Consider the following 27856-nt stretch of genomic DNA (forward strand, 5'->3'; position numbering starts at 1 on the left):
TTATTAAAAGAAGAAATTAGAATTTACTGTGCAGCCTTGGCAATGATATCTACTCTCTAAATGTGTTCAAGTTCCATAATTAATTTGTGAAAATAAATTTCTATATATGATTAAAGACATACTATTTGTCAAGCCATGCAAATGAAAGAGCAACGTTGTAGAATATTCAGTCTTAGAACTGCGTTTAGAAACGAATCATAACAATCAAAGGTCCAGAGTATATCCCTAAAATACTAATAATAAGTTTACAACAGTATTCAAAATTAGCAACTAGCTGATAATATGCACGGTAAATATAACTATAATTTTTTCAACATACTGTACTATATCGCCCAAAGCTCATCTGTCTGCCTGTTAATCTGTATTAAACTGACAGTAGAGATACGTTTACCCGCACGCACACACACACACACACACACACACACACACACACACACACACACACACACACACACACACACACACACACACACAGCACATATGTAGAGGAGACACTGAGGAGGAAGCCATCAAATGTTGAGCACGACATTAGCACACCACAGAGCCGGAGAAGTCCACCATCAGTAGGCCACAAGGGAACATACAATACAATCATATACAGTACAACACCCAGGGATGCAACTGTAGATACCAGGCTTCTCATCTAATGCAGCAGCCGAATACACAGAATGAATTTGTGCACTTTTGTTAAGATGATAGTTTTAATGTTAATACCATGAGGTCTGAACCCAGATCACCCAGACTCTGGTCCAAATTGTCAATGATGTATCGTAAATATAACACCTTGGTATTGACAGGCAATTATTACAGATAAGTCAGAAAATAATCATTTTATCGGTCTAAATTAATATGTATAACTTTGATCATGTAACTAATCATTTTCTAAACACCAAAACCAGGGGAAATGACTTTTTGATCAGATTTTACTGATCTGATACGTTATCGGAAACAAAGCATTACAGAAATACGTGCTTATGAGTGCTTCCATTATGTTCAAGTGGCATTTAAAAGCCTTTTCTGTGGCCACAAGCTGTGTGCATTAGAGCTGCAAGTTTGGTATCTCAAGTTGCCGACTTACTGTACAAGGCAGACAGAGCCATTTATGGTGTGAAATGAACAATCTTCTTCTGTTTGTTTGTTTTGTTTTGCCAAGCGGGTGAGGAAAAACAAAAAAGAAATCAGATGCGGCAGCATTGTCACCGTTGGTAAAACCCACACCACTATGAAAACTGAAAATAACAACAACGCCAACAACACCACCAACGCACATGAACACAGAGCACAAAAAAGAATGTTTTTAATATCCAATTTTTTCTTTTATTGTTCCATTGTAACAATACAGTATTGATGTCTCAGTGCTGTGGTTAGTTTTGTCTCTCGAGCTCAGAGTAAACATGGCATATCCACTGTCAACATGGCTGAAAAATAGATTTGATGTGTGTGCAATATACATAAAGAACCAAAGCCTCTTTAAGGAAATACAGCAGTCGAGCCAAGAAAGTTATTAGAAAATGTATCAAGTTTGAAAAAGGCATGCTTTTCTCTCTTTTTCATCTTTGAAGTTTTCTTCTCAAATAATTTCAGTGTCATTGGGTAGCAATTGTTTGTGTTAATAAAGCACTTATTATTTTTATTGTTATACACAATAACCACAATTTGATTTTGTGTTTCAGTGCAAAGAGGTACCAAATTCTCTTGTGTTAGGAATGAGTTGAGCCTTTTTCAAGTCCTCCTTAACCAGTGCTACATGCATAAACCACCCCGCAGAGCTCCCACAGTCTATCTCCTCTCTGTCCATGTCAGGCTTTGCTTCTTCCTTTCTCTGAGACTCAGAAAAGGTGTTAACACTGGGTTTTTGTCCCCTTTTCCAAAGGGTGAAGGGGTAGGGGTGGGAAGGGGGGGATTGTTAGTTTGTACAGAGTCACCACTGTCACCACACGGACAAACACACACAATGAAGAGCACACAGACGGCAAGTGGAGGAAGCAAGAGACGGAAATCAAGAGAGAAGACGGAGGATGGATGAACACAGGGCCTAGCGCTGAGAGCGGCGATGATGATGTACCCGTTTGCCCTCTGAGACGGTGGCGGCAGAGTTGGCAGGGGGCCGGTTGGCAGGCTCTTCCTGAGGGTAGTGGGATGGAGTATCGGTCAGATACACTTCCACGTCATCAGGCACTTCTTCCAGGAAGTTAGAGGGAACCAGACCACGGTGGCCGTTGATCTCACCCTGTGGACGGAAATGAGGTGCGAAGTAAACACGGTTGGTGGAATAAATAGAGGTTGAATATATCGTGTTTCACACTGTTTATACAACATATCAAACACTGTATAAGGTTGGCATCTAATTTCTCTCTCTCTTTAAAATCAAAGCATGTGAAACAAATTTGAGCTGCCACTCTCTAAACTTTCTCCTCTGCATTAACACACTGTTATGAATCCCCAAGAAAGGCCCGTACTTTAAAGGAACAATTACACATCTTGTGACATATGCTCATTCACTTTTCTTGTCAAAAGTTTGATGAGAGGATGTAGACCACTCTCGTGTCTCTATGGTAAATATGAAGCGTCTGCCAGCAGCCGGTTATCTTAGCTTAGCATAAATACTAGAAACAGGAGGCACAAACAAACAGCACCTGGCTCCATCAAAATGTGAAAAGGAATCTGCTTACCAGCACCTCTAAAGAATTAAAACGTTATATGGTGTTTGTTTAATCTGTGCAAAAAACACAATTTGCCATTTTTACAGCTAAATGTTTGTACAGATTCAAAAAAGAAAAAAAGAAAGAAAACATCTTGATGAGAGAAGCAAACGTGGAGAAGCAGCACTCACATAGTAGAACCCGTCTTCATCGATATCTCCAAACACAGCGATGATGTCACCAGCACAGAAGGTCAGCTCAGCCTACCAGGAGACAGAGATAAAGAAAAGACATCAAGCACAAAAAGGAAATGGAGATTAAATCTGTATACTTATACTTTCCTGCCCTGGCTGCTGTTTTTCAGTTGTTGTTGTTGTTCATGTTTTTACTGTAATGTCCCTGGTTTCTCTTGATAAATAAAGATCATCTTTTTAAGTAGATCACACTAGTTTGAAAATAAATTCTTAAAACATTCATGTAGCACATATCACACAGGTTTTAGCATCTTGAAAAGGTTGAGAATAAATGTCAGGTTAGCATTATTTTATGTGCGACTGTCCTCTGAGAACTGTTCAACAGTCTGTCCTCAACAGTTAGTGATACCTCGACATCAACATTAGGGGAGCTCTCTCGGGGGTCGTAGTCGTACAGAGCCACCATCCTCCTCGAGGCCTGATCTCGACGGAGGCCTCTTCTGCTCTGCTCTGGAAGCGATAAGAGATGCCATTTTAACAGCAAGTATTTCATCTCGTGTTTTGATTCACAATATTTAACCCTTTTCAAGCCCACTGAGTTCCATAAATGTATGTTTGAGCCCACGGATCTTGTACCTATTCTGTACTGTACCTATACCTATTCAGAATAGTACCTATTCTGTCCACAGGGGTGCTGAGTGGCAGGAAGCCCTGTTTGATGAGCTGGTCCATGGTCTCCTCGTCCTCTGCTCGTATCTCTGACACCATGTTACAGGGGATCAGCCCCATCCTGCCCCTCACTTCTCCTCTGTAAAAGCCATCTGTATCTTTATCACCATATACCTGGAGAGTGAAAGAGCGATATTTGGAGCTCCAGCTTTAAAACATACTGTACTTTTATTATGGTGATTTTTTTTTTTTTTACTTAAATGGTAAAATCGAGCTCAAAGGATGAATAAAGATTCAACATTTAAGCTTGTAGGTGGCAGGTTGGATTGCAGAGAAGCTATTTTATGGAGCCAGTCTATACACTTGAATCTTGAATGATAAACAGTGAAGGTTAAAGTTAGTCTGAAAGAACTGTATGAGAACTTAAGTTTAAACTCCCACCCTAATGATCTGCCCCTCTTTGAAGGGCAGCTCCTCATCAGCTGCATCTGGGTTAGGGGACATGGACAGGGGATCATAGTCAAAGAGGGCCACAAAGATCCGGAAGGACTCCTCAGGCTCTGACTCATCATAATACGTGGGAGAGCGGCGATCCCGATCCCTGTATCCATCTTTAAAACATGAAAGACGAAGAACAAACAAACAAACAAAAATCATCCAGCATCAATAGACAGGGCAGCCAATAAATGTGATCCATCACACAAAACAGTTGCTTTGTAGGAGACTATTTCTTTGTAGAAATAGTTTTTATCTTTGTCTCCTGTGAAATGAGCCTGTGTTTGTGGTGTCTGGTCACAAATGGAACAGATTTCAGGGCTCTGCAACAAAACTTAAAATAAGTGCTGTATATATACCACTTCTATACTGAGCAAGTCCAGATGTTTACATAGTGATGTATCTTAGCCATGCCTCAATCAAAGGAAATCAATGAGAGGAAAATTTTCGTCTCAATAAGTATTATTGATTTGATCATTTTCTTGTCTAGTGATATTTGGGCCTGCCGGCATGCAGGAAGAAATCTGTGCTCAGTCATCTATTTAAATCATTTACTCTAGCAAAAAAAACACATGCACCCACAAACACACACACACTACATGTATCTTTACATTTTTGTCTATCTTTATGTTTGCATATGCAGTGCGAGACAAATGAGGACCAAGACAAAACATGGTGCAATGCACAGAAGTGATTCGGGGACATGACAACATCAACAAAACACAAGACTCTGGCATGCATGCTACAAAAAGCCTAAACAAAAAAAGCACCTAAAAGATAAAACCTCCATATGTCTATTTTCACTTCACATCAAAACATAACATTTAGTGAAATTCTAAGATTTAAAGCAGATATCTATAACTACATTATCTTTCCACACATTGCCAACCCTTATAGCAGCAGATCTACAGCAGAAATGGTAGAGTTGTTGTGGAAGCCCTGTCATTTATTTGAACGTGGCATCGCAATTTTTTGAAAATGCTTGCAAAGTGTAATACTGTTGAGCCAAAGCTTTATTGTGATGCTTGAAAATACAAGCATGATGTGAAATGCATCGCTTCCAGGTCAGCGTACGCCGACCTACAGAAGGTTTGGTGACTGTATCATTTTTTTAGTGTTGGTAGGACTTCTGTCTGTAAGAGACAACTGCATTTCCACCAGCTGATATTTCAAACTCAAATGTCCACAAAAAAACTCAAACGTCTAAAGAAACAAAAAACAGTGACAATGTAGTCATTCTTTAATGTCTAGCGCTATTATCTCTTAAAAATTCCATGCAAGAATGCTCTCGTCATAAGTGTAGTAGGTGTGGTTGTACCACAAAGGGAAGGGGTTTAGCAGGCATCTGGAGTTCAGTGCAGTGAGTGAGGCATTCTCTGAGCAGTCAATCAATCATTAATCATCTGCAACTGTGGAAACATTCATCCTGGACCCCAGGTACGTCTTGCCAGTGGGTCCCCCAATTTCAGTGCAGTGCAGTCATGCTGTTCAACTGTAAGCATAATAATAACTATTATTATTTAAGACAGAGAAACAGGCACTTGCAAGTGTCCACAGCTACTGTTTGCCATTTGCCAGTTGCTAGTGGCATTGTTGTTGCCATGCCATGGTGGTAAAAACTGGACTGCAGGCACATACCATGGGGAGACCTGGTGCCGCCCATGTGCCTGCGGGATGACCATGTCCTGTGCCGTGCTACTTTGCCATAGTAAACATCCTCGGTGATGGGGGAGAGGTTTCCCTCACTGTTATTCTCAGAGGTTACCTCTACGGGAAACACCAATTAGACGGTGATGGGGTTACAATGCAAAGCACAACCTTCCCCTCCCAAAAGGCTAACTAAAGATTTGTGTTGCCACTTAAACTTACAAGATAATAACAAATGCACATAGGAATCAAGCTAGGGAAAACTACTGTATCAGTGTCAGAGCAGATTCACGTATCGATGTGTAGTGCAACTGTGTACATCAGATTAAGAAGACTGCCAGCTTGTAGCATCATAATAATCTCTGCGAGATCTGTTTTATGTCTAGGTAGTGAAGGGCATGAGCATGGTTCATAGAGACAGAGGTGATCTGGAGACACAGAGAAGCTCATGGAGGCTTTAACAGAGAAACAAACACTACTATACTATGGCACAGACGACATGAAAATTATTTTTCAAACATTCTCCTTTCCTTTCTCTCCTGCCCTTACTGACCAATGGAAGGGACCATTAGAGGTCGTCTCTGAGGTTGGGGACCGCCATGATGAATTCTTCTCCCGGTCTCCCGGTCATGACCGCCTCCAGCAGGAGTGTTTGTCTGAAATGCACATAAAGACAGAAAACATTCACAAACATTAGACATTCATGAGTTACTGACAGACACATGGACAAACTTGCAAACGGTATGTGAAAAAAAACTTACGTCGACATACTTACAAATTGTATGTAAACAAAATCATGCAGCACTCACAGGCAGGCACACTGAAACATGGACATATAGACACACACTCAAACACACACAAGCCCACAGGAAATTTGAACATTCCAAAATTAAGCAAATACTAAACGCACGACTCAGTTACAATTTTATTTATTTTTTTTTTTATTTTTTTTTTATAAACGTAAAAGGCTGTGTCAAAGAGATCAGTAAGCTCGGTCCATGTTACAACACTACGCCGTAACGCTTAACTACTCAGACCCAGTTCCTCCCTGTGTCTCCAACATACTGAACACATTCAATCAAAAATTCTATTCAAACCCAGGCTGCGGTCCGAGAGCATTTTTTACTCAGGAAGGTTCCTTACTTAGTAAAATGACCCGGAAATAGGTAGGTGGTAGCCATGATAAGAGCTGGTTGAATTCTCTAAATACTAAGGAAAGGAGCCACAGTGCTTCCTATCGTACCTCCTTTAGCATAGGATACACTGGACTTTCCTTTAAGAAAGGAAAGGAGATAATGGTGCCCCACATTTCCATTTAACCCTTGCCTTTAGTGTTAAACTGGATCATCTCCTCAGCTATATATATATAAAAATCGGTGGTGGGAGAAGTATTCAGATCCTTTACTTAAGCAAAAGTACCAAAAAAGTGCCAGCAATGTAAAAATACTCCTCTATTGAGTTAATTTTTCTTTAAGTAAAGTAAGTCATTCTTAAGTAAAAGTAAATAAGTATTAGGAGACAGTCCCTTTGACTGTCTTTCAAGAAAAAAGGGATATTAGCCAGATGATGTTTTTAATTCAACATGTTTGAAACTTAAGAATGATTATATGTAGAGTAGTACATCTGTAGGCCTAACGTGTTATGCCTACCTTGCATAAATTTGATAAATATTTTCAAACAAACATACTAATTGGGATAAATATGAGTGGACAGGAGGGGGAAGGTGAGCAACTGTTCTCGATGTGACAGCCATTTTGTGTCACATTTGTGACTGGTGGCCTATATTCCTTTCGTATCTCCATTCCAACCTTGGTAATGAGGTAATATTTGTCACTGCGTTTTCCACGTTCATATAGCCTTGCATTACACAACAAGGTAAGAACGCACCAGGCAAGTATCTAAGATGCGCTTTTTGTGGTCCATCTTCAGAACATTGTAGTTTCACCATGGCCGACCCACGTCAATTACATCCGCCGTCACATAATTATGTAGCTTAGTGTAAGTGCAGTCGAAATCTCTTGGTACCGTGGTTGTCTTTTCCTAAGTCCTTATGAATTCTCCTTCACATCTCTCCTTGACCTCATTGTGTTTTCTATCGAGGTCAAGGAAAAGTGGTTAGGAAAGCAGATTCTTTTTTTTTACCTTGCGACCACAGCCCCAGTCTCTCTCTCTTTGTTTCTCTCCATGGGGCTGAAACTGTATAGGTACTTTCAGACACCGAGCAGGTGCTGCCGCGGCTTCAGGCCACCTCCAATCCTACTTATAGCCTGTACCATACCCCACAGGTTGCTACCCAGCCTGTATAATCTCATTTTGTCAATATGACATGATCCAAATAGCAAGAGTTGCTAACTAATATCTTAAACATTGGTCCAGAGTGGATAATCAAACTTTGAAGACGTTGCTCCTCTATCGTTTCTCTTCAGTGGTGTGTTAATGTTAATTCATGTAGCTCAAATTGTAAAGTAAAATAAGTTTCCGAATCATCTCCTTCGGTGTGGTTTCTGCAGAAAGTTGAAAAGGTTGAATGATCATCAGCTCCATCAACTCAGCCGCAAATAACCTTGAGTGTTCACGAGAGCAGCACTGAAAGCAATGGAGGCCGTCTGAAAGCACCCCTGAACCCAGTCTGTCTCTCTCGATGGCGCTGAAGCTTTCAGACCAAGTCCCTCTCTTTCTCCGTGGTCATGAAATGAAATATTCAACCACATTTTTTTTCCCTCTCTCTCTTTTTATATAAATTTGAATGAAACTCAGCACTCACACTAACAACACATATCAAATGCAAGTCAAGGCAACAGACTCAATTGAAGTATCTGTGCCTGTGCAGTTCACTAAAGAATAATAAATTTGCCTGATTATGACTCTTGGGTTGAGAATAAGTGCAAAGAACTGCACCTTGGGTGTGTTGTGCGAGTTGCGTCGGCGTCCCTCTTCCAGCTGCATCTCAGAGTATAGCTCCTCCTCATCCTCTTCCATGATGTCAGACAGGTCAGAGCCCCGGCTGCTTTCGCTGTGATAATCTTCATTGTGACTATAGTGAGGCTTTTGGTAGTCACACACACACACACACACACACACACCACACACAAACACAAACACACAGACACAATTGTTTAAGTCCACATACATACATAACATACATGCACACACCAAACACACGTTGATGGGCAGACACACGCACATGAGCGCACACACACAGACACGGGCACAGGAGTGTATGCATGCAACCACCCAGACATGCATGCACACACACATCCAGACATACATACACTTAAGAGGTTTTCCATTGAAAAACACATCGGAGTTGAAGCTGAAAAAAAAAGGCAAAGGATTTGTCGCTTAACATGTCGTTCTTACCGGCCTCCCCAGCTCAGATCCTCTGAGGAACTCATCAACTGAGGGTCCTCTCCGACGGCCACGAGCAAACCCTTCCTCATCTTCCTCTTCTTCATCAGAGTGATGCTGGTGAAATGAATGACTCTGCTCTCCGTACCTGCCCTGCCTCCTGTCCCCCTGAAAATGTATGAAAATTTAGGAAAGTGAGTAACAGAAACAGGGAAATGACAAAGGTATGTGCTCATTGTGTTGTGCAGTATTTGGATGATAACTTGATTTTTACATTTCACTAGTCTGAATACACGATCTGCTCTGTCTTTATGGTGTAGTATACCGACAGTCACAGAAAACTAAACATGCCTTGCTACATTCCCTTAATTTGCTGCCCTTCATTTACAGCTGTTTTCAATTTACAGATTAAAGTCACAGCTCGCCTTGCTGTGAGTTCATTTTTTCGACTGTGTATTCCATTTTGATTAAGCATCAGTAACACATAGTATATTGTGATTGGATTTAGCATCTCCATTTCCATCAGACCTTGCCACTTTCTGCTGCTACCCTCTGCGCTGCTTCGCGGGCAATGGCTTTGGCCACAGTGTCCGGGATAAGCGTGCCACGGGGCTGCGGAAGAATCCTCTGGGGGGAGGGGGAGCGTTGATTGGCAGTGGGAGGGGGCTCAAGGGTGTGGCCTTGCATGGGCACAGGAGGCTGGGAAGAGGGAGAGCGCGTGGGGTCCCAACCAGGCTGGCCAGGTGGAATAGCTCCCCCGTGACGGGCCACATGCTCACTGGCATCCAGGTCTCTGGCACTTACTGGTCTCTGAGGTACAGGGTGGGGTTGGGGGTGGGGTAGCAGAGGCAGTTGGTGCTGGGGCCTGGGACCTTGGTGGGGTGGGCGGGGCTGGAGATGTAGGGGCTGGGACTGAGGATGCGGGGGACGAAGCTGGGGTTGTGGGGGTCCACCTGGATGGGGAAGTCTTGGATGGGGTTGAGGGTGTGGAGGATGGGATGGGAGTGGTTGTCCATGTGCCTGGGGGGGAGCAGGAAGTTGGGGCGTGGCATGAGGGAGGTGAGGGGATGGGAGGTGGGGTTGAGCAAGGGGGTGTGGAGGGGGGCCTGAGTGGGGGTGCATTGGTGGTGGCAGCGGAAGCGGAGGTAGAGGCACAAGCAGGTTGTTTGGAATGACGGCAACGTGGGAGTCCTGGGATTCTCCCTGTACTGACAGCGTCCTGACGATGACTTCCCTGGCCTCCAGGCACTGAATCCTTGTCAGCTCGACGGTAACATAGTCTGCCATCGGGTACAACACCTCAGCTATCTGGATGTAAACAGAAAATAAAATGTTAACATCAACAGAAACTGTATAATAATTTTTAACAACAACTAAAACAACATCAGTATCACAATCAATACATTAGAAGTGAAAACATGATCACATCCCCACAGGATCAATCTAGTTTTAATGAGCCCATGCTTTTTCGTCTTGTACCACTCTCAACACTCGACAATGTTTCAGCCCCACTACTACTCGGTAAGACTCCAAGACAGGAAAGTGGTGGTTAGTATCATCTTTGTTATGCCCAAAACCACTTTTTCACTTTTGGTTTAGAATGTGAAGCACATAATTAGGCAGAAAAGGTTGTGCTGCACTACTCTGTTTGAATGTCAAAATACTACTTAAAATGCTTTTCAGTTTCAAGCAGAAGCACCACCAAGGTAGTTCAGTGTTGATTTACGCTTTCAGATATTGTGTGTTGATTTACTTTGGCAGTCACCAGAGGGGCGGAGAGACCTTTCCAAGACATTTACATGTCCCACATTGAGAGACTTGCACTGACACTGAATCACAAGTAGGTGGCACTGGTGTGTGCGCTGAGGGCACTGATGACATAATGCCACACTCAACGACAGAAGCTATTAGTATACCATCTGTGATGTATGTTTTCATGTTTGAACTGGATTAAACATGATTAGTCAATTCACGCAGTGTTTTACACACTGAATCTGTGTACTGCATGTAGGCCTTTGAAATATGGATCCCATATGCTTGTGAATTCTCCACAAACCAGTTCCTCTGTACCATGCATGATACTGTAAAAAGTCATTTATTTTCCCTCTAATCATGAGTGAGGCCTTTAACCCAAGATAAGCTCCTCACCATCCCTTATTTTAACAGATAGAGCTAAGATACGGAGATAGTCCTGGCTGGTAATACTAGCACTTGCTAACTCACCCTCTGTCCTTTAGTGCATACTGCGTAGCCAATGACGTTTGCCCCATTAGATGTGCCTGTGGGAGAGAGGATTGGGGGCTTCCAGCAGACCTGTAGGACCCCTGGAGCCTGCCCACAGAGCACCTGTACATCCTGGGGAGGCAGGGGAGGGCCTGGGAGGTGAGACAATAGGTGTAAGAAAAAAAAATAATAATAATAATTTACTGTTTTAATATCACTAACATACAAACAAGAGGAAAGGGTGTGAAGCATTCATCAAATGCACAAATGGGCACGCTCACAACCATGCACAGAAACGCCCACATACAAGAGGGGGGTTGGGAGGATTCGGGAAACAACAAACTCGGTTCGTTCATAATTTGCCCTGCATGTTTAAATCTGTGAAATAATTACATTAACATCTTATTTATACTTTGTACAGATACACAGTCCATGCAGATACTTGTGATAATGTTACATTGGTAGTGGGGGACATTCATAACTCATTGTGTGCTGTGTTCATAAAATGTCATTACAATATATGATAAGTGGGACTACAATAACACTGGCTAACCTAAGATGCTCCATAATCAAACTGAGCTGTGAAATGAAATTCTCTTAGTGTATCATTATTTTGCAAAATATTTTTCCTCTGGTCTAGTGCCACACCATAACCACCATACACTACTCTTTATTACAAGATAGAAAAACAAGGTAAAATGAAAAATGTGGGCTTCTGGGCCTCCTCAGAGAAATACTGTTGTCTCAGCATGCATGACACAATCCAGAGAGACTAACTACAGCCCGTCCTTTGTCTTCCAACCTCCTTGATCACTGCATAAAACATGCACAGCTGCATTCGAGCAGAAGCAAATGCACACTGATACAAAATGGTCATTTCAGTGAGCAGTGGTGGTGCACTGCTTTATATAGAACTAGTTATTCTAGGCTAGGCTATAGGCTGAGGAAATGACTCATCAGAATAATAACTGATCATATCTTGTGATGCAGGGCTGTTTCTCTAATTAGTGATGTGCTCTGTGCAGTAAGCAAACTTGGGCGAAATTTCATTTGAATTTGGTTTGAAAAAACAGTGTTTTTAAATTTCATTAGCTACATTGATTGACAACATTGTTTGTAGATGAGAAGTTGTTTTTCAAATCTCAGAACCATAACAAAATACCATTTTGCCCACATCCCTTAACTAATGAACTCATTTTGAAAAATAGGTCATCATCATTCCTGTAACCTTCCTCCAAAAGTATCATAGCACTAATGTCATCTCTACCCATTGGTTTTCAGTAGAAACAGATCATTTAGTGCTAAGACATATGGGAAACCCAGCCGAGGACTGATGTTTCATTCTGACCTGTTCTGCAATATGGTGTTGGACCTAGACAAAATACAATACACAACAATGGCATGGTAAGGCAATGCATTACTGTACTCTTCTACAGCACATAACCTAAAAATTGATATGGCATTATGCTATATATTAGAGCTGAAATTACAGTAAACTGACATAAACAGAGTAGTAGCAGTCTGTAATCTCCATCTGTCCTATACACAGACTACAACATTTTTTTTAAACATAAAAAACAAGCATAAGAAACTATTGACAATCGTCTGTTATGGAGCTATGCATATACTTCATTATTGATACTGTATCTCTATGTATAGAAATGAGCCTTGCTGACCTGCAGCCTGAGTGCAGAACTCCACACCAGCTTCTTTCCTCTCTCTCTGCTCCAGTGGCAGTTGCCATGGCACCTGGTGCGGCTGTGCCACCACCGTCACTTTGTACACCGTCAGGGGCTTCAGGTTGAGGAAGCGTAGTCTATACCTTCCTGGCTTTACCGCTGCGTGTTCTACCCCATCCAGGAAAACGGTGTGGCCATAGTTGCTGTTGCTAGGCAACCAGGAGAGCTCGGCAGTGTCACGCTGGATGTCATCCACCCGCAAGCCGCATGGCGCCACCACCACATTGGCTCCCACCAGCAAGGTGCACCGCAGCTCGTCTGATAAGCCCCGGTCGGTGACGCTCTGCACAGACACGCGATGAACGCAGCCGTCCAGGTCCAGTTTCTCCAGCAAACACTTGGTGCGGCCACCGTACGCTATACTGGCACGAAGTTCCCCGTCTACTAACACGTTGTAGCCAGAGATGTTCCCCCAGCCCAAAGGCACTAGTGGAGGCTCCCAGGCCACAATGACGCTCCGTGCCAGCTGCTTGATCAAGGTGATCTTTCGGGGATAAGGCACAACATCTTCAGCCAGGTCCTCAGGGTCAAGGGGCCCCCCTGTCCCATTGCTACAGGGAACCAAGGCATTAGCTGAGCCCAGGAGGCCTTCCTGTGAGGCACCGCCATCCACTGCCATCACTGCCAGGGGTGTATGGTCCAGTGGGCCCAGGTTTTCCCCTCCTTCCCCAGCCTGAATCGCTGGTTTTTCCTTGTCCTGGACAAACTCCACGAAGTTGGAAGGGACTAGTCCCCGCTGGCCATCCAGCAGCTCCCCTGTGACACAGAAAGAAGTAGAGCGACAGGTACAAAAAAAATAAACAAGTCAATATTTTGATTCATTCTTCATGTTCATGTTGATGAACAAATAATCTAATAATAATAATAATAATAAATAATTTATCAGTGAGCCATTTTCCTTTCAAGGCGGGAACAAATAAGAGAATGAGAGGTGGGAAATATGTAAAAATATAATATGTACTATTCCCTAAGATGTAAGAAGTGCCTCTAGTTCTTTGATGCTATCTTTTATACCCTCTCCAGCAAACACAGAACTGAGAAAACACTCATTTTCAACATTTTGAAGAACTTTTGAAAGAGCTTTTTTGAACAATTCCAGGAACATCCCTGAGCATGTAAATGCTGTGGTCAATGCAGAAAAGAAAAAAAAATGCTTAGGTTTGCTCTGTAGTTTTTTTCCCCAAAGGGAATAATTTTGTCTTCAGAAAAGCTCCCTATCATCTTGTCCTTCAATCCATTTTTCCACAGAGGCCTGGGAGACCTTAAGACAATCTGTGTGCGTCTGTGTATGTGTGTGTTGTTTGTGTGTGGTGATGATTAAACTGAGCCCCGCTGGATTAGTTATCAAGCTAAAAGGGACCAAGGTCCCATCTTGACAACAGCTTGGTCTGAGGCCCGACTCTCCCTCCTGCATGGTAAATACAAGGCTCTTCCACGATGCCATGCAATCTCACCGCCCACAGCTAATGAATCACTGCAGCTGAGTACTACTGTGTCGGTAGCAGTCTGCGCTGGCTTCAGGATTGCTAGCTAGGGGGATTAGGATTGCCTCTGATGGAGAAGCCTTCTTAATTCTAAAGAGATTATATGAGAGAATCACTCCAATCACCACTTATAAAAAGTGTACAGGAATTTTTTTGGTGACACTGGTGCATTGGAGTATACTTATAAAAGTCTGAAATACACACAGAGGTAGACATAACGATGTCATCATTTTGTTGGAAAATTACCAACTTTAAAGTAAGTAATAATAATCACAAACATTGATACAAAGGTGCGTCATAAAAGGCTGGACGTCACTTCAATGGCTTTGTTAGCTATAACAGAGGTTTGGTAAGTTTAATATGTGAGCGTTCTAAAAAATAGCTCTCAATGTCTGACGTGTCAAAGGGGACAGTCTTGAAAATCATGGCAATATAACCCAAATACGGACACACTGCACTGTCCAAGAGGAGGTCACAAGATGAAACTAACCAACAGTTATTTGATGGACATATACAGTATAAAGTATGACAAATGCTGCAACTGTCACCCAACCTAACAAGAGCAATCTTTGTAGCAATGGTTACAACGATGACCACGTCAGGATTGTAATCCTTTAACATTAAATTATTAGATTATGTCATATTGTAATGTCATGTACATACAGTACAATGGCCACAACATAGTGACAACTAAGCATAAAAAATATATAATAATACATGTCATTGTACATATACAATGAAATGTACAACAACTATACATATACCCACAATGTACAGCATATGTGCTACATTAGTCAGTGCTCCCCAATGGTCATTTTAAAGGATTTAGACACCAAGTAGAATATTGAAAATATAATGCATTCAGAAAGTATTCAAACCCCTTCACTTTATTCACATTTTGTAATGTTGCAGCCTTATGTGAAATCTTCTAAATTCATTTCTCCCATCATCAATCTACACTCAATACCCATAATGACAAATTAAAAAACAGAATTTTGGAAATGTTTGCAAATTTATTAAAAACGAAAAACAGAAATATCATATTGACATAAGTATTCAGACCCTTTACTCAGTACTTTTATAAAGCACCTTTGGCAGCAATTACAGCCTCAAGTCTTCTGGGGAATGACGTGACCAGCTTTGCACACCTGGATTTAGGGATTTTCTGCAATTGTTCTCTGCAGATTCTCTCAGGCTCTGTCAGGTTGGATGGGGACCATCAGTGGACAGTCATTTTCAGGTCTTTCCAGAGATGTTCAACTGGGTTCAAGTCAGGGCTCTGACTGGGGCACTCGAGAATATTCAAAGTTGTCCCTATGCCACTCCTCTGTTGTCTTTGTCCTGGGTGCTCTGGGCCAGGTTTTCACTAAGGACATCTCTATGCTTTGCTCTGTTCAGCTTTCCCTCAACCTTGACCAGTCTCCCTGTCCCTACCTCTGAAAAACACCCCCATAGCTTGATGCTGCCACTACGCTTCAATGTTGGGATGGTACTGGGCAAGTGGTGAGTGGTGCCTGGTTTCCTCCGGACATGATGCTTATAATTGAAAAAAGTTCACCACAGTTGGACTCCAATCGAGGTGTAGAAACATCTCACAGTCTGAGAGTCTTCTAGGTCCTTTTTTGCAAGCACCAAGCAGCTTTCATGTGCCTTTCACTGAGGAGAGCCCTCTCTGCCTTAAAGCACAGATCATCAGAGTGCTGCAGTTATGGTTGTCCTTCTTAGAGTTTTTCCCGATGTCCACACAGGATCTCTGGAGCCCAGCCAGAGTGACCACCGGATTTTTGGTCACCTCTCTTACCAAGGCCCTTCTCCTCTGCTTGCTCAGTTTGGCCAGGCGGCCAGCTCTATGAAGAGTCCTGGTTGTTCCAAACTTCTCCCATTGAAGAATTATGGAGACCACTGTGCTCTTGGGAACCTTCAATGCAGCAGAATGTTTTTGTAGCTTTGCCCAGATCTGTGCTTCGACACAATCCTGTCTCTGAGCTCTGCAGGCATTTCCTTCAACCTCATGGCTTTGTTTTTGCTCTGATATGCATTGTCAGCTGCTTATATAGACAGGTGTGTTCTTTTCCATATCATGTCCGATCAATTGAATTTACCACATTTGGACTTGGATTGAGGTGTAGAAACATCTCAGATGATCAAGAGAAATGGGAGGCACCTGATATAAAATTTCAAGTGTCACAGTAAAGGCTCCGAATACATCGTTCAGTGTGATTTTTCAGTTTTTCCTTTTTAATAAATTTGTAAAAATTTCTAAAATTCTGCTTTTGCTTTGTCATTATGGGGTATTGAGTGCAGACTGATGAAGGGGGAAATAAATTTGAATTCATTTTAGCATAAGGCTGCAACATAAAATGTGAAAAAAGTGAAGGGGTCTGAAAACTTTCTGAATGCACTGTAGATCAAATTCAGTGGGGGACAACTGCGAGTTGACACACTTTTTGGCATTTTTCTCATTTGTGAGAAAATTAAAACATAATGTACCAAACAGTTGTTGTGACTGTCAAGTTCTCTGCTAGAGCAGCTAACACTGATTAGGCAGAATCACAGAACTTCGACAAAGGACATCTCCTACTGTTCTATAATCTTTAATCTTTACACCTACAGTTTTTTCAAAATTTGTCATTTAAGTACCTGCTTAAGACTAACTTCCATGTTAATGATGTCATCTCCACCTCAAAGACAACTTCAAACACGACACTTGTGTTGGCCTGTTTCATTTCTCACCTTCGTAGAAGCCATCATCATCCATGTTTCCATACACGTATAGATACTTTCCAGCCACAAGGGGGAGTTCTGCTTCAGGATGCTCGTTTGGTCCATCGTAAGGATTATAACTGAAAGGAAAAATATTAACATTTAAATCTTTTAGTTTTTATGACAGCAGCATTTTTCTTCAATTTGTATATTAAAAAAATTGATAAAAAAGCTGTTAGGAAACTTAAAAAGATTATGCGCAATAAAATCAACAGACTCCTGAAGCTGGTCTCATTCACCTGTATCGGGCAGTGCAAAGACGGACCTGGCCTGTATAGCGAGGCTTGGACCTGGGTGATGGGCTGGCCTCATCCTCCATCTATAGATTGGCAGCAGAACCAAAGATATTGATAACTAAGATTCAAACATTATTAATCATTAAATTTAAATAAATCAATATATAAGTCAACCTGGCCAGAGTGATGTCGAAAACAGAGAAAACTTCAAATTATCTTGAAGACATGGGAAACTAAACATGCAATAATGGGATTAAAATATAGTGATGTGGTGTTACTCAGACCCACCTCTGATGGGGTCAGCTGTCGAGGGCTGCTGGGGTGGTCCGTTGTCCGGGTGCTGGATTTGACAGACAGCACTTCTTGTCGTTGTCTGTCTCCAGTCTCTGGCTCGCAGGGCAAGAACTGGGAGATCAGTAATGGCGCGTTTGCCGAGCTCTCATCGCCTGGGAGACATTGATTTCCATAGCAAATAAAAAGCAACTGTCATTCCTTCTGCACCCATTTGCTGCTCATTGCACAGGTATTGATCTCCTGTTGAAGCGAGTGTATAGCAAACACTTTTCATGGCAAAGGCTATTCCATCCCCATCGACACCTCAGACCTGTAATGCTTTTGTCATTAAATACCACTGAGGTCCTTGTGGAAAAAAATACACTTAAAAAATACAGGAAATACAAAATAGAAAACTGTAGTCAAAGAGTGTGGATGGCTGAATTCCTCGAGGAAAGTACAGTAACTCAACAACATGGATCCACTTTATCACTGGGTTCTTTTGGTTTGTGAGTAATATTATGCATTAGCACAAAAGCATCAGTGAGCCCCCTATGTTTCAAGCAAAGAGAAAGATAAAACAGGATTTCCAGCACTTCAAAGACCTTTGGTCTGTGCCAGACTGTATAAATCTACATCGCTGCTATGGCTGTATCTGCTAGCTCTGCAGGTTACAACATGTGTCGTTAGAATACTAATGTGTTAATCCACATTCATGTCATACATCAGGCCTGTGATCAATTAGGGTAGATATTGATCATGAATAAGCAGCATCGCCATTAATGGTGTCCACCTCTGGTCAGGAGTAAGCTGATCCAGCTGTTATGTGAGTTGTCTGGGGATTAGATCACTCTCATTTCATTCTGATCATATTTTTAAGAATGAGTAGATCCTACTGTTAGAGGACCATTTAACCCTGTAGTCTCCGTAACATTTTCTTAGTATCAAAGCGCAGAGAGCTACGCTCACCACTCAGTGAAGATATAAAATCATAAGACCATAATAAACACTACTACTATTGAAAATAATTATAATGAATTACAGATATAAAAAACTAAAAAGTTTGACTACGAGGTGGGACCACTGACCCACCTGTCTCTGGTTGGGTTTCAAATCCAACGATGACTTGTGGCAGTTTCTTGTCTGGTGAGATGGGGATCTGGGATGTGGAGGTGGGATTAATTTTAGGGATGTCCACAGTATCTGATTGCAAACGGAAATTCAGCAGCTCTTTGGACAGTTGGTGGAAGTGTTCACTCTGTGACCTGCATTTCTGCTCCAGGTCACGAACCTTGACCTTTGACAGACAATGAAGAGAGCAAAAGGGGGTGGTAATGGCCGAGAGGAAGGAGTGGAAAAAAAAAAAAAGAGGGCAAAATATGAAGAAAAATATACACTAACACACAAAGCATGGAGTTTACCTCATCACATGTAATTGTACAGATACAAGTCCTCTGAAGAATAGCCAACGTTTTATCTGTTAATGCTGATCCAACACAGAACCAATTAGAAAAGGATCCCTGAAGAGTCATTTTTGATCTTATAGCAGCATATTATATAGCAACCGTTGTCTAATCCAAGCATATGGAAGTGTAGAGTCATCTGCTGCAGCGGCTGATACATAACACAGCTAAACTCTGATAACAAAGCCTGGACACTGCAAAGAGTTAAGAGGATTATAAAACTTACAGTATACACATTAAAGACATCATATCATTGACATATCAGAGGAAACTAAGATGTACAGCTATACTGTGGCCATTGTATGAATAAAGAAATGTAGCAAAACCTTATTCAGTCTCATTCAATGTACAGTATATGGCGGTTCTCCATTTGCACAAAAAAATACCCACCAAAGGCTTTGAAAGCTCTGGTGTTTTGTTGAAAAATTCACACAGCCACCAGAAGGGAAATGAAACTAGTCAGGGAGGAAAATAAATACCTGAAACATTCTGTCCTTATTGTTCTGTTCAGATAAAAAGGAGGGAAACAGAAAAAAGTAAAGAAAGAAGAAAAATTTAAAGAAAAAAAAGCATACTGAATATAGAAGCAAACACCAATAAATGCTATCGTAATCGATGCAAAGAAAGAAAAAGTAATTCAAAACAGCAATATATTTATCAGTGGAGATAAATATACAGAAGCCAAACAAAGCCATGAGTGCACAGAAACAGGCCTGTGAAGATAACTATAAATTGATTAAATGGATTTTTAAGAAGGGAACTAACTCCTTGACTGTGGAGTTTCCATTTCTCTGCCCAAACTCTTGATATTTGTCTGAGCCAAACTGAGGCTGCTTGCTCAGTAAAATCGTACTCAAGTGCTTAAAATGGATAATAACATGGCCTCACTTGAACTACACTCAGAGGAGTCTACACACTATTGTCATTACAAACGGATTTAGAGTGAAATGAGAAAATGATTTCGAGTAGATGAGCCAGCGACAAGCATCTTAAAGACCGTGATGAAACACGGCAGGTCAGTGATTTGATCTTAGGGAAATTTATAAAAGTATTCAAGGTCAGCCCGGATGCAGGATTAACAGGATGTGAGAGTCTGCAAATGTTGTCATAAAAGTTTGCAGCGATATTATATCCAAACACTACAGAAAACCCAGAAGAAGAGGTGGTGCAGAGTATAAAATAACTTACATGATTTGGTCAAACCAAGGCGAGGTTTGTCTCATCTTGCTCAACATTAAAGCCCGTACACACTCATTGTCCACCCACACAGGTGTTTTCACTCATTTGTCCCGATTAGAGCTCGTCTCAGGGCCATGTGGCCATGCGCAGACTGTGTTTTTCTGACATCTCCATCGATCCCTTATTAGTTTTGCTGCAACTGTTAGGGCAGGACCGCTCACACTTTTATCGTTCTGACTTTGGTGATCACCTGACTTTTCCTCTGGCACCACCAGCTTGACAATGGTTTATGACCAAATATTTCCAAAACTAATGCTATTCCCATCGACCTACACTTAAGTGCTGATTAGCAAATGTTACCACGTTAAAGTGCCATACCATACATAGTACAGCCTCACACAGCTGCTAGTGTGGCTAGTGTAATGTGTAAGCTGACATTTGGTAGACTAGTTTCTTCTGGAAGTCGTAATTTAAGCATTTTTCACATATAGCTATATTCACATACATAGCGATATGTGTAAATATAGCTAGGTTATGCCATCTGTGTTTCCTTGTTAATATCCCCTATTTAACATCTGTCTAATACTACATGAAACATCCCAAAGGATTCCTTGTTTCAATTCATCAGTTTAAAACAAGGAGATAAACTATATTTATGAAAAGTAACACTGATGTAAAGCTGGGTAAAGATCTGTGTTTGTTCATATTACTGTACCTCTAACAGGTGTACTGCTGCCTCATGCTCTTGGTCAGCTTGTACCCGAGCCTGCAGGGAACACACAGTAAACACACAGTGACAACTGACACAGTGATCACAGTCCATGAGGTAGAATAGACAGCACCCAGCTGACATGCTGTCAACCCAGTGCCCTGGAAAAGGCTCGCTGGTTGATCGCAGCAGTGGTACTACGCCTAATGGCGAAGCCCTGATGAACACTAGAAAATTTATTTTAGGGGATGTAAGTGTCCAGGTGGTGCCTGGTAAAGGAAGTAAAAGCACAGTCTTCAACATTAACAACCTCTTTGTGTAATTGTAAAAATCACTTGATGAGGCCTGAGTGGTCTAATACAGTTGGTATTCTAAGAATATTTCCATATCAGTCATTAGAATAAGAGGATTTTGAATGGGCTCTTTGGAAAGTTTTTATGTTTGTATAGTTTGTAAACAATTAACAGTGAATAATTCGACAACGGGATAAAGATACAGCAAATAAAATGTTTCAAGTTACATCATTGTTCATTTAACAATTAAAAATGTAGGTTCAAAAATGTCTGAGGGATGATAATCAGAGGTGATTGAGTTTATGTAATACACAATCCAGTAAAATTGGACATACTCCTAATCTTAAATATGCAGCACAAGCACTCAATAATTTCAGCATCCAATCTGGGCCAGACATGCTAAAATGTAAAGCAGATAATTTAACATCCCCAATATTTGAACTGCCTCAAAAGTATTAAAAGCACTTGAAGTCCAAGTGTCTCTTGTCATATTTGAAGTTTTATTTGACTACTTTCTAAGCAGAGTAAGAACACACATATCCCAGTCTTTAAAAACAACTAGAAAAAAAAGTAATGTCCGCACACTGAAAGATGTTCCCAAGGTGTATAAATTTATCAACAACTAGAAAGGCGACATTTTTAGCAAAGAGCAGTTGGAACAGCATTTCTAATCAAATCTGCTGATTTTTGGACAGGTTTCTGAGCTCTTTATATTCCCTGATACAGTAGCAGCGATTCGGTGATTCAGCATAAACTGGCAAATGACACATCAATAACTGCACAAGGAGCTTTGGCATGAAGTCACAGTTCTTATCAGAAAAGTAATGACCCAGGAGTTTTATGTCAAACGTATAAAAATTGAAAAAGCTTCCAATGACCGCTTTTCTGTTTTTTCCCTTTATCCATATGGCCATACCTTTTGCAGCTGATTGATCTCCTTCTGCTTGGTGTGAAAGGCCACCAAGGCTTGCTCATGCTCTATCTGCAGCTGCTGCTTCAGCTCAACAGCCTCGTGCATATGCTAGGGAGAAACAGAAAAGTGGGAAGGAGAGAAACACGATGTGTTTACGCTGAAGGATGTTATCTAGAGATGATTTTTCACAGCATCCCAAAAGATTTTACCCGAACACAATCTTTCTCTGTGGATTGTGACGCATACAATACAGCTAGACCTTAAAAGTCTCAACAATTACCAGAATATTGCTGCTGCTATCCCTGGCACTGAAAGGAGGGCGTGTTCTGCAGTGGACTGGCAACCACCCTTGAACTCAATCTACCTGAATGACAATTAGCTGCAGGCAATTCTGCATTCTGATGTGATAAAAATGCAAATAGTTTGTGATATCAGGATCGTCAGAATATGGCCAACGCAATAATTTGGTTGCATCAGCTCTAAAATCTTGAATTAAAACTCAAATTGAAATAAATTATTCATGAATTCTTGCAGATTAAACCAAGCAATAATATTATGGAAAAAGTTTGACATCATGAAATCTGCTTATTATGTTTCGTGCAGAGAGTTAGATGAGAAGAGTGATACCACTCTCGTGTCATGTCTCTGTGTCTGAACTATGAAGCTTCTGCCAGCAGTGTATTTACCAAAATGTTGAGCCGTTACTTTAAACCGCAATCTCAAGTTCTCAAGTTTTGAGTTCACTTTTAAAGTATAAAGAGTTTTATACAGTATGAGCTTTTTGTATAATTTGTAATGTATATCTGTCACATCCAGCCTTCTGTACGCTCCAAACTGACTCAGACAAAGCTGTCACACATGGTCACCTGCACTGATCCCAGATCTACCCTGTCTGAAATTAGCCAAGTCATGACTATACAGTATCTATCCATGGAGTCACGACCAGCAGCCACATCTTGCAGAAACAGAGTTAAGGCACAAGATGTTTCCGCAGGCTTAAGAAGAAAAGACAGCTTAGAAAGCCCTGACATTCATCATTTTCTCTCTGTATTCTCTCCCTTGAAAAAAAAAAAGGAAAAAGAAAAGCCTCTTTACCTCCTGGAGTGGCTTCGAGGTGTCCTGAGCAGCCAGCCACTGCTTTGCATAATCAGGGAGAAGCTCTAAACTGCAGAGGACTGGGCTGGCTGAGAGGCTGTCACTGGAGCCGTAGTCAAAACTATTTTTTTTTTAACCCTTGAATATTCATGGAGCACTTGATGAAGTCACCTACATTTTCAGGAAACACCCTGTGATGTTCTGTTAAAACAGAAACAAACCTGAGCAGCTCCACTGGAGCAGCTGGATTTCGAGTGTTCAGCATAAGCCGAATGGAAACAGAGGCAGAGAGGCAGCAGAGGCCCATCTAGCAAGAAATCAGGGGTATTTCTGTGCTCAATACTCAGCGAGGCTGGCTGAAAAGGAAAGCCTTGCTGCAAAGAATAGGAACTGTTGATGGCAGACGTCGAGCCAGAAAATCTAGACATGTCCACAAATGAGGGTGAACTGTAAAAAAATTCATTTGTAGCTCTGAACCACACTGCTGTGCTGAAGACACAAAATCAACTGGCAGACTGAGGCCAGCGGGACCAAGAGGTCAGCTCTCCATATACAGTAAGCAACAGCAATAACCACCAGTACAAAGCAATCAGAAACGTATGTAAAATTTAACACTGTTCACACGGCTCTGGGAGCCTTGCTCCGCTTGCCCCGATATATGTTTCCCACAACTCTAAAACAGAGGTGACGAGGTTAGCGTGACCCAGAGTCAGAATGGCAACAGTTATGAGAATAAGACTCAACTGGAAAGAAAAAAAAAAAAAACCCAAAAAACTAGATTTTCCTTAACAAAGCACCTCTGCTGCCTAGTTATCTTCAATGTTCTCTTCAGTGGCAATTCCAACAGGCCACTTTATTGAAGAGCTACTATATGTTTGTCTTGCATGTTGCCTTTCCGCTATGATAAAAAGGCCCAGAATAAGACGTGGTCTACTGACTTGTGTCTTAATTCCCCCATAGAAATGTGACAATAAGCCTTCTGTTACCAGACTATATAACTTTAAAAGCAAGATTGACAGTGCTGTATGTCATTAGTCTTTTTCTGATTTTTCATGTTGTGTTTCTTCCATCTCTGCTTGCTCCAGCCCACATCGCCCTGTGTAATTTTCTCTAAATAGTCTCTTTGTCTTCATAATCAATACACAATGAGAAAGTGACAAACCTCTCTTTGCTGTATTAGGGAGCAGGTCAGTTTTTCTCAGATGGGTACATTTCTCTCTCAAATATGCTGACAAACAGACAATCGATAGGAGATGCAGGGCGGCGAGGATTTGTAATGAGAGTGCCTCTCACGGCGCGGGGAGACTGTGTCTGATTACTATTGGCAGACCAGAACACAATGAAAAAAGAGTCTCTCCATGAAACTGATGACACTTCACCTCATGCTTTGCATCAGTTTCCGTCTAAAGTTTTGTTCGATAACAAACATATGGGAGATGGGAATATTTCCAGAAGATGGATCCAAATCTGATGAATGGTGTCAGCCAAACAGAACCAGTGAAGTGAACAGGGAATTAATGAACAGCATGAGGGTGGGATTGTTGGAGAAATGTAGCGCGATCTACAGTATGGCAGTGAAAATATGGACAGATGATGATGATGATGGGGCATGAAAGGAGGATAAAGGGTTTCGACTTGGGTCTTCCTAAATTTTTAGCTGTGTCTTCTCAGCAGTATAACATGTGCAGGCTTTACCATAGAGACGTATTGCTCAGAGGTCTCAAAGAGATGTGGAAGAAATTAGCCCAGATGTATACTATCAATTTCTAAAGCAAATGTAGACTCAAATATACGTATATAATTGAGCAGCTGCAGATAATTAAATCTCCCTTCTGAGAAAATTGTGAGTAGAGAAGGGAAAATGAAAAAGGCGAATTGAGATCCTTTCTTCAGTTCTGTTATTTGGTGAAACTTGGCACTGAGGCACTTACTGACAGGATTTCTGAGTTCTCCCTCAACACTCCAAATTGCTTTCTGACATTATTAAGTTATCTGGAGCTGGCCACATGGTCTCCTCTACTCCACGCTCTTTGTCAGACAACTAAAACTACCACAGCACTCCAGTAAAGCGGATTCAGTAGAAAGACTCAAAATTTTCATTTAGTAAGAAATCAGGGACAGGATTTGGCAAAATTTACAGAAGTTACCGAAGGATATTATAAGTATGACTGTCCACAAAATGAAAAGTTCTTCAAACTTCATTGAACACACAGAGGAAAACTCACTGGGGAAGGAGACACTGAAGCACTCAAATAGAGAGATGAATGAAAAGATGAAGAGGTAGAGTTTGGTTCCCATATTTTCCTCAGGATTAATGGGAGGATGTGAGTGATATTTTTAGATTTTAGGGGCACATGGGATGAAAGATACATCAATGGAGGGATGTCTCACCTTTAGAACATGTTCCAGGTTCTCCACTTTGCCTTGGAGTTGACTCCTCTGCTGCTGGGCCACGTCTCTCTCCTGGCTCACTACAGCAAGGGTCTCCCTCAGCCGGTCATAGTCTGATCGCACCTATATGGACAAAAAGAGTCCAGGTGCAAGGGAGGGAGGGACAAGTGAAAGACAAGAAGAGCAAGAGGGGGTTAAGACTATTGTTAACAATATGGATCTACAGTAAAACACCACTGAAAAAGTCAGCGGAGACACAGGCAAACAGAAAAACAACAAAACACTAATTTCCTCTTTGTTTTACTTGAAGAGTTTCTAAATGTACCCGTTATTCTGTTGTTTTGTCTTAAAAGAGGAAAACAAGCCTGCAGTTTTTATGAGGTTTGTTCTTGCAGCAGACCTACTTTTTTACATTTATGAATAGAAGCAGCTTTCTTTGGCTGGAGGGTTGATTGGGAGTTCACACTCTGAAGAGAAATTAATCAGCACATTTCCATTTAGCCTTGATGAGACAGAGCTGCTGACTAGAGCACTCTGCGTCTCGTTTCTTCATCAGTCAGAGGCCTTGAGCTAAGCTGGTTCCTCTGAAGGTGGCCTCATAGGATTGAGCAGAACCATCCCTCAGCCATACACCCATCATCTCATTAATTAATAAACAGTTGAGTGCACAATAGATAAGCTTAAAGTGCAAAAAACCAGACAGCTGCAAAGGGAATGCGTTAATTCATAAAGAGGAAGTTGTGATTGGAACTGGAGTCGGGAGCTTCAGTATAATCTGATCTATACCACTATAATTATTATTATTTTCAATCAGACTATAATAATACTAGCAATACATTTTATTTATTGAGTGCTTTTCTAGATATTAAAAGATGCTATACATGATGAATTGAATTAGGTAAGAAAAACTAAAACATGATATACTGTAAGCAGTGCTCTGGTAATAAAACCACATTTAGTATTTTTGTGTTCCCCTTAAAGATAAATATCTTTTAACAATTTCGATTTAGTCAATTAAAAGGGTGTTTTGGTAGTATTTTTTCAAAATCAACACAAGCCCTGCAGTAACTACCATGTCTATAAGGCTTAAAATATTCTTTATCATCAGAAAATTACAGTTGTATTGGTTAATTCTCTTGAACTCTGACAAAGATCCCCCAATGCAACTGCAATTTATTTTCAGTGATTACTTTCTCTAAATATATCACCACTTTGTTTCTTGTATCTTTCTTTCTCGCTCCCAGCTTCCGTCTTTCTCTTTTCCCTCTCTCATTACCTCATTTGCTCCCTATTCAGAGTCCAGTTCATTTTGCCTGTGTCTCTGCCGCTATTGCCCTAATAAGCCAGTCACATTCATTCATACCATATATCTGGCAGGACTGGACACACAATTTGCTCGACTTTCTTTTCATCTCTGTGCCCACCTTGTCAGTGCACAGATGGCATCTTTTTGCGTGGCATGGTAGAGCAAGAGCACGGATCTGAGTCCCTGGACACGTGTCAAATCTGCCCCCTCTGTGAAAGTCACTATTAGCGCCAGAGTAGCTAATCGCCTACCATCACAGACGGCCGCTGTCTCTCCGTCTGGGTCTGTGTGCATGTTTATGCATGCATGTGTGGACTGTGAGACTCAGGCCCAGTAAAGACACAGGGATAGGAAAGAGAAAAGTTGCAATGATGGGTTTGTATCAGACACGCCTTTTTAATGTCATACCAAACAACATGTTAGCGATTTATCCCGGGAAGAGGCAACACATGATAACTTAAAAGATGATAATAACACGGTTGCAGGTTTATTGATCGGTAGAGATGGATCACAGAGTCCCAACTTATGACTGATGTTACAGTCAAGTATAATACATTGTGTATGTGATATGTAGCACCTATATCACTAGTACTGCAAAAATAAAATAGATTTTACCATCGATCATCGGCTGGTCGACCACTGATAATGACTCTGTGTGTAGCCTCGTAATAGATGCTGGTGCACTGCATGTGTGAATGCCTTACCTGGTCATATTTATATGCCTTCAAGTGGTGGTTGATCAGCTCAAGGTTCAGGCGGTTTTTCTCCTGCAAGGCAGCATGGAGCTTTGCTTT

General features: G+C 41.4%; 1 protein-coding gene across 7 annotated transcripts; it reads right to left on the reverse strand.

The window, feature by feature from the left end:
• Positions 1–1292: 1292 nt before the first annotated feature.
• On the reverse strand, positions 1293–27856 carry rimbp2a (RIMS binding protein 2a). Of its 7 annotated transcripts, none has more exons than XM_040157619.1 (19): positions 27767–27856; positions 25757–25879; positions 22274–22378; positions 21071–21121; positions 18806–19010; positions 17729–17886; positions 17444–17523; positions 17175–17284; positions 12895–13713; positions 11219–11370; positions 9524–10303; positions 9008–9163; positions 8546–8692; positions 6201–6303; positions 3947–4116; positions 3511–3679; positions 3246–3346; positions 2834–2905; positions 1293–2230 (listed from the first exon to the last, which is right to left on the reverse strand). In XM_040157619.1, exons 3-19 carry the CDS (start codon positions 22373–22375, stop codon positions 2036–2038), a joined length of 3570 nt encoding a protein of 1189 aa, XP_040013553.1. In that variant the 5' UTR covers positions 22376–22378; positions 25757–25879; positions 27767–27856; the 3' UTR covers positions 1293–2035. The 7 variants fall into 7 exon arrangements, 5 of the variants coding, with proteins under 5 accessions (XP_040013553.1, XP_040013549.1, XP_040013550.1 ...); XM_040157615.1 differs by lacking the exons at positions 21071–21121; positions 22274–22378; positions 25757–25879; positions 27767–27856 and adding exons at positions 19135–19199; positions 19279–19370; positions 19656–19679; positions 20365–20576; XM_040157616.1 differs by lacking the exons at positions 25757–25879; positions 27767–27856 and adding an exon at positions 22551–22571.

This window comes from Xiphias gladius, chromosome 20 (assembly GCF_016859285.1).
Source record: "Xiphias gladius isolate SHS-SW01 ecotype Sanya breed wild chromosome 20, ASM1685928v1, whole genome shotgun sequence".
Taxonomy (NCBI): domain Eukaryota; kingdom Metazoa; phylum Chordata; class Actinopteri; order Istiophoriformes; family Xiphiidae; genus Xiphias; species Xiphias gladius.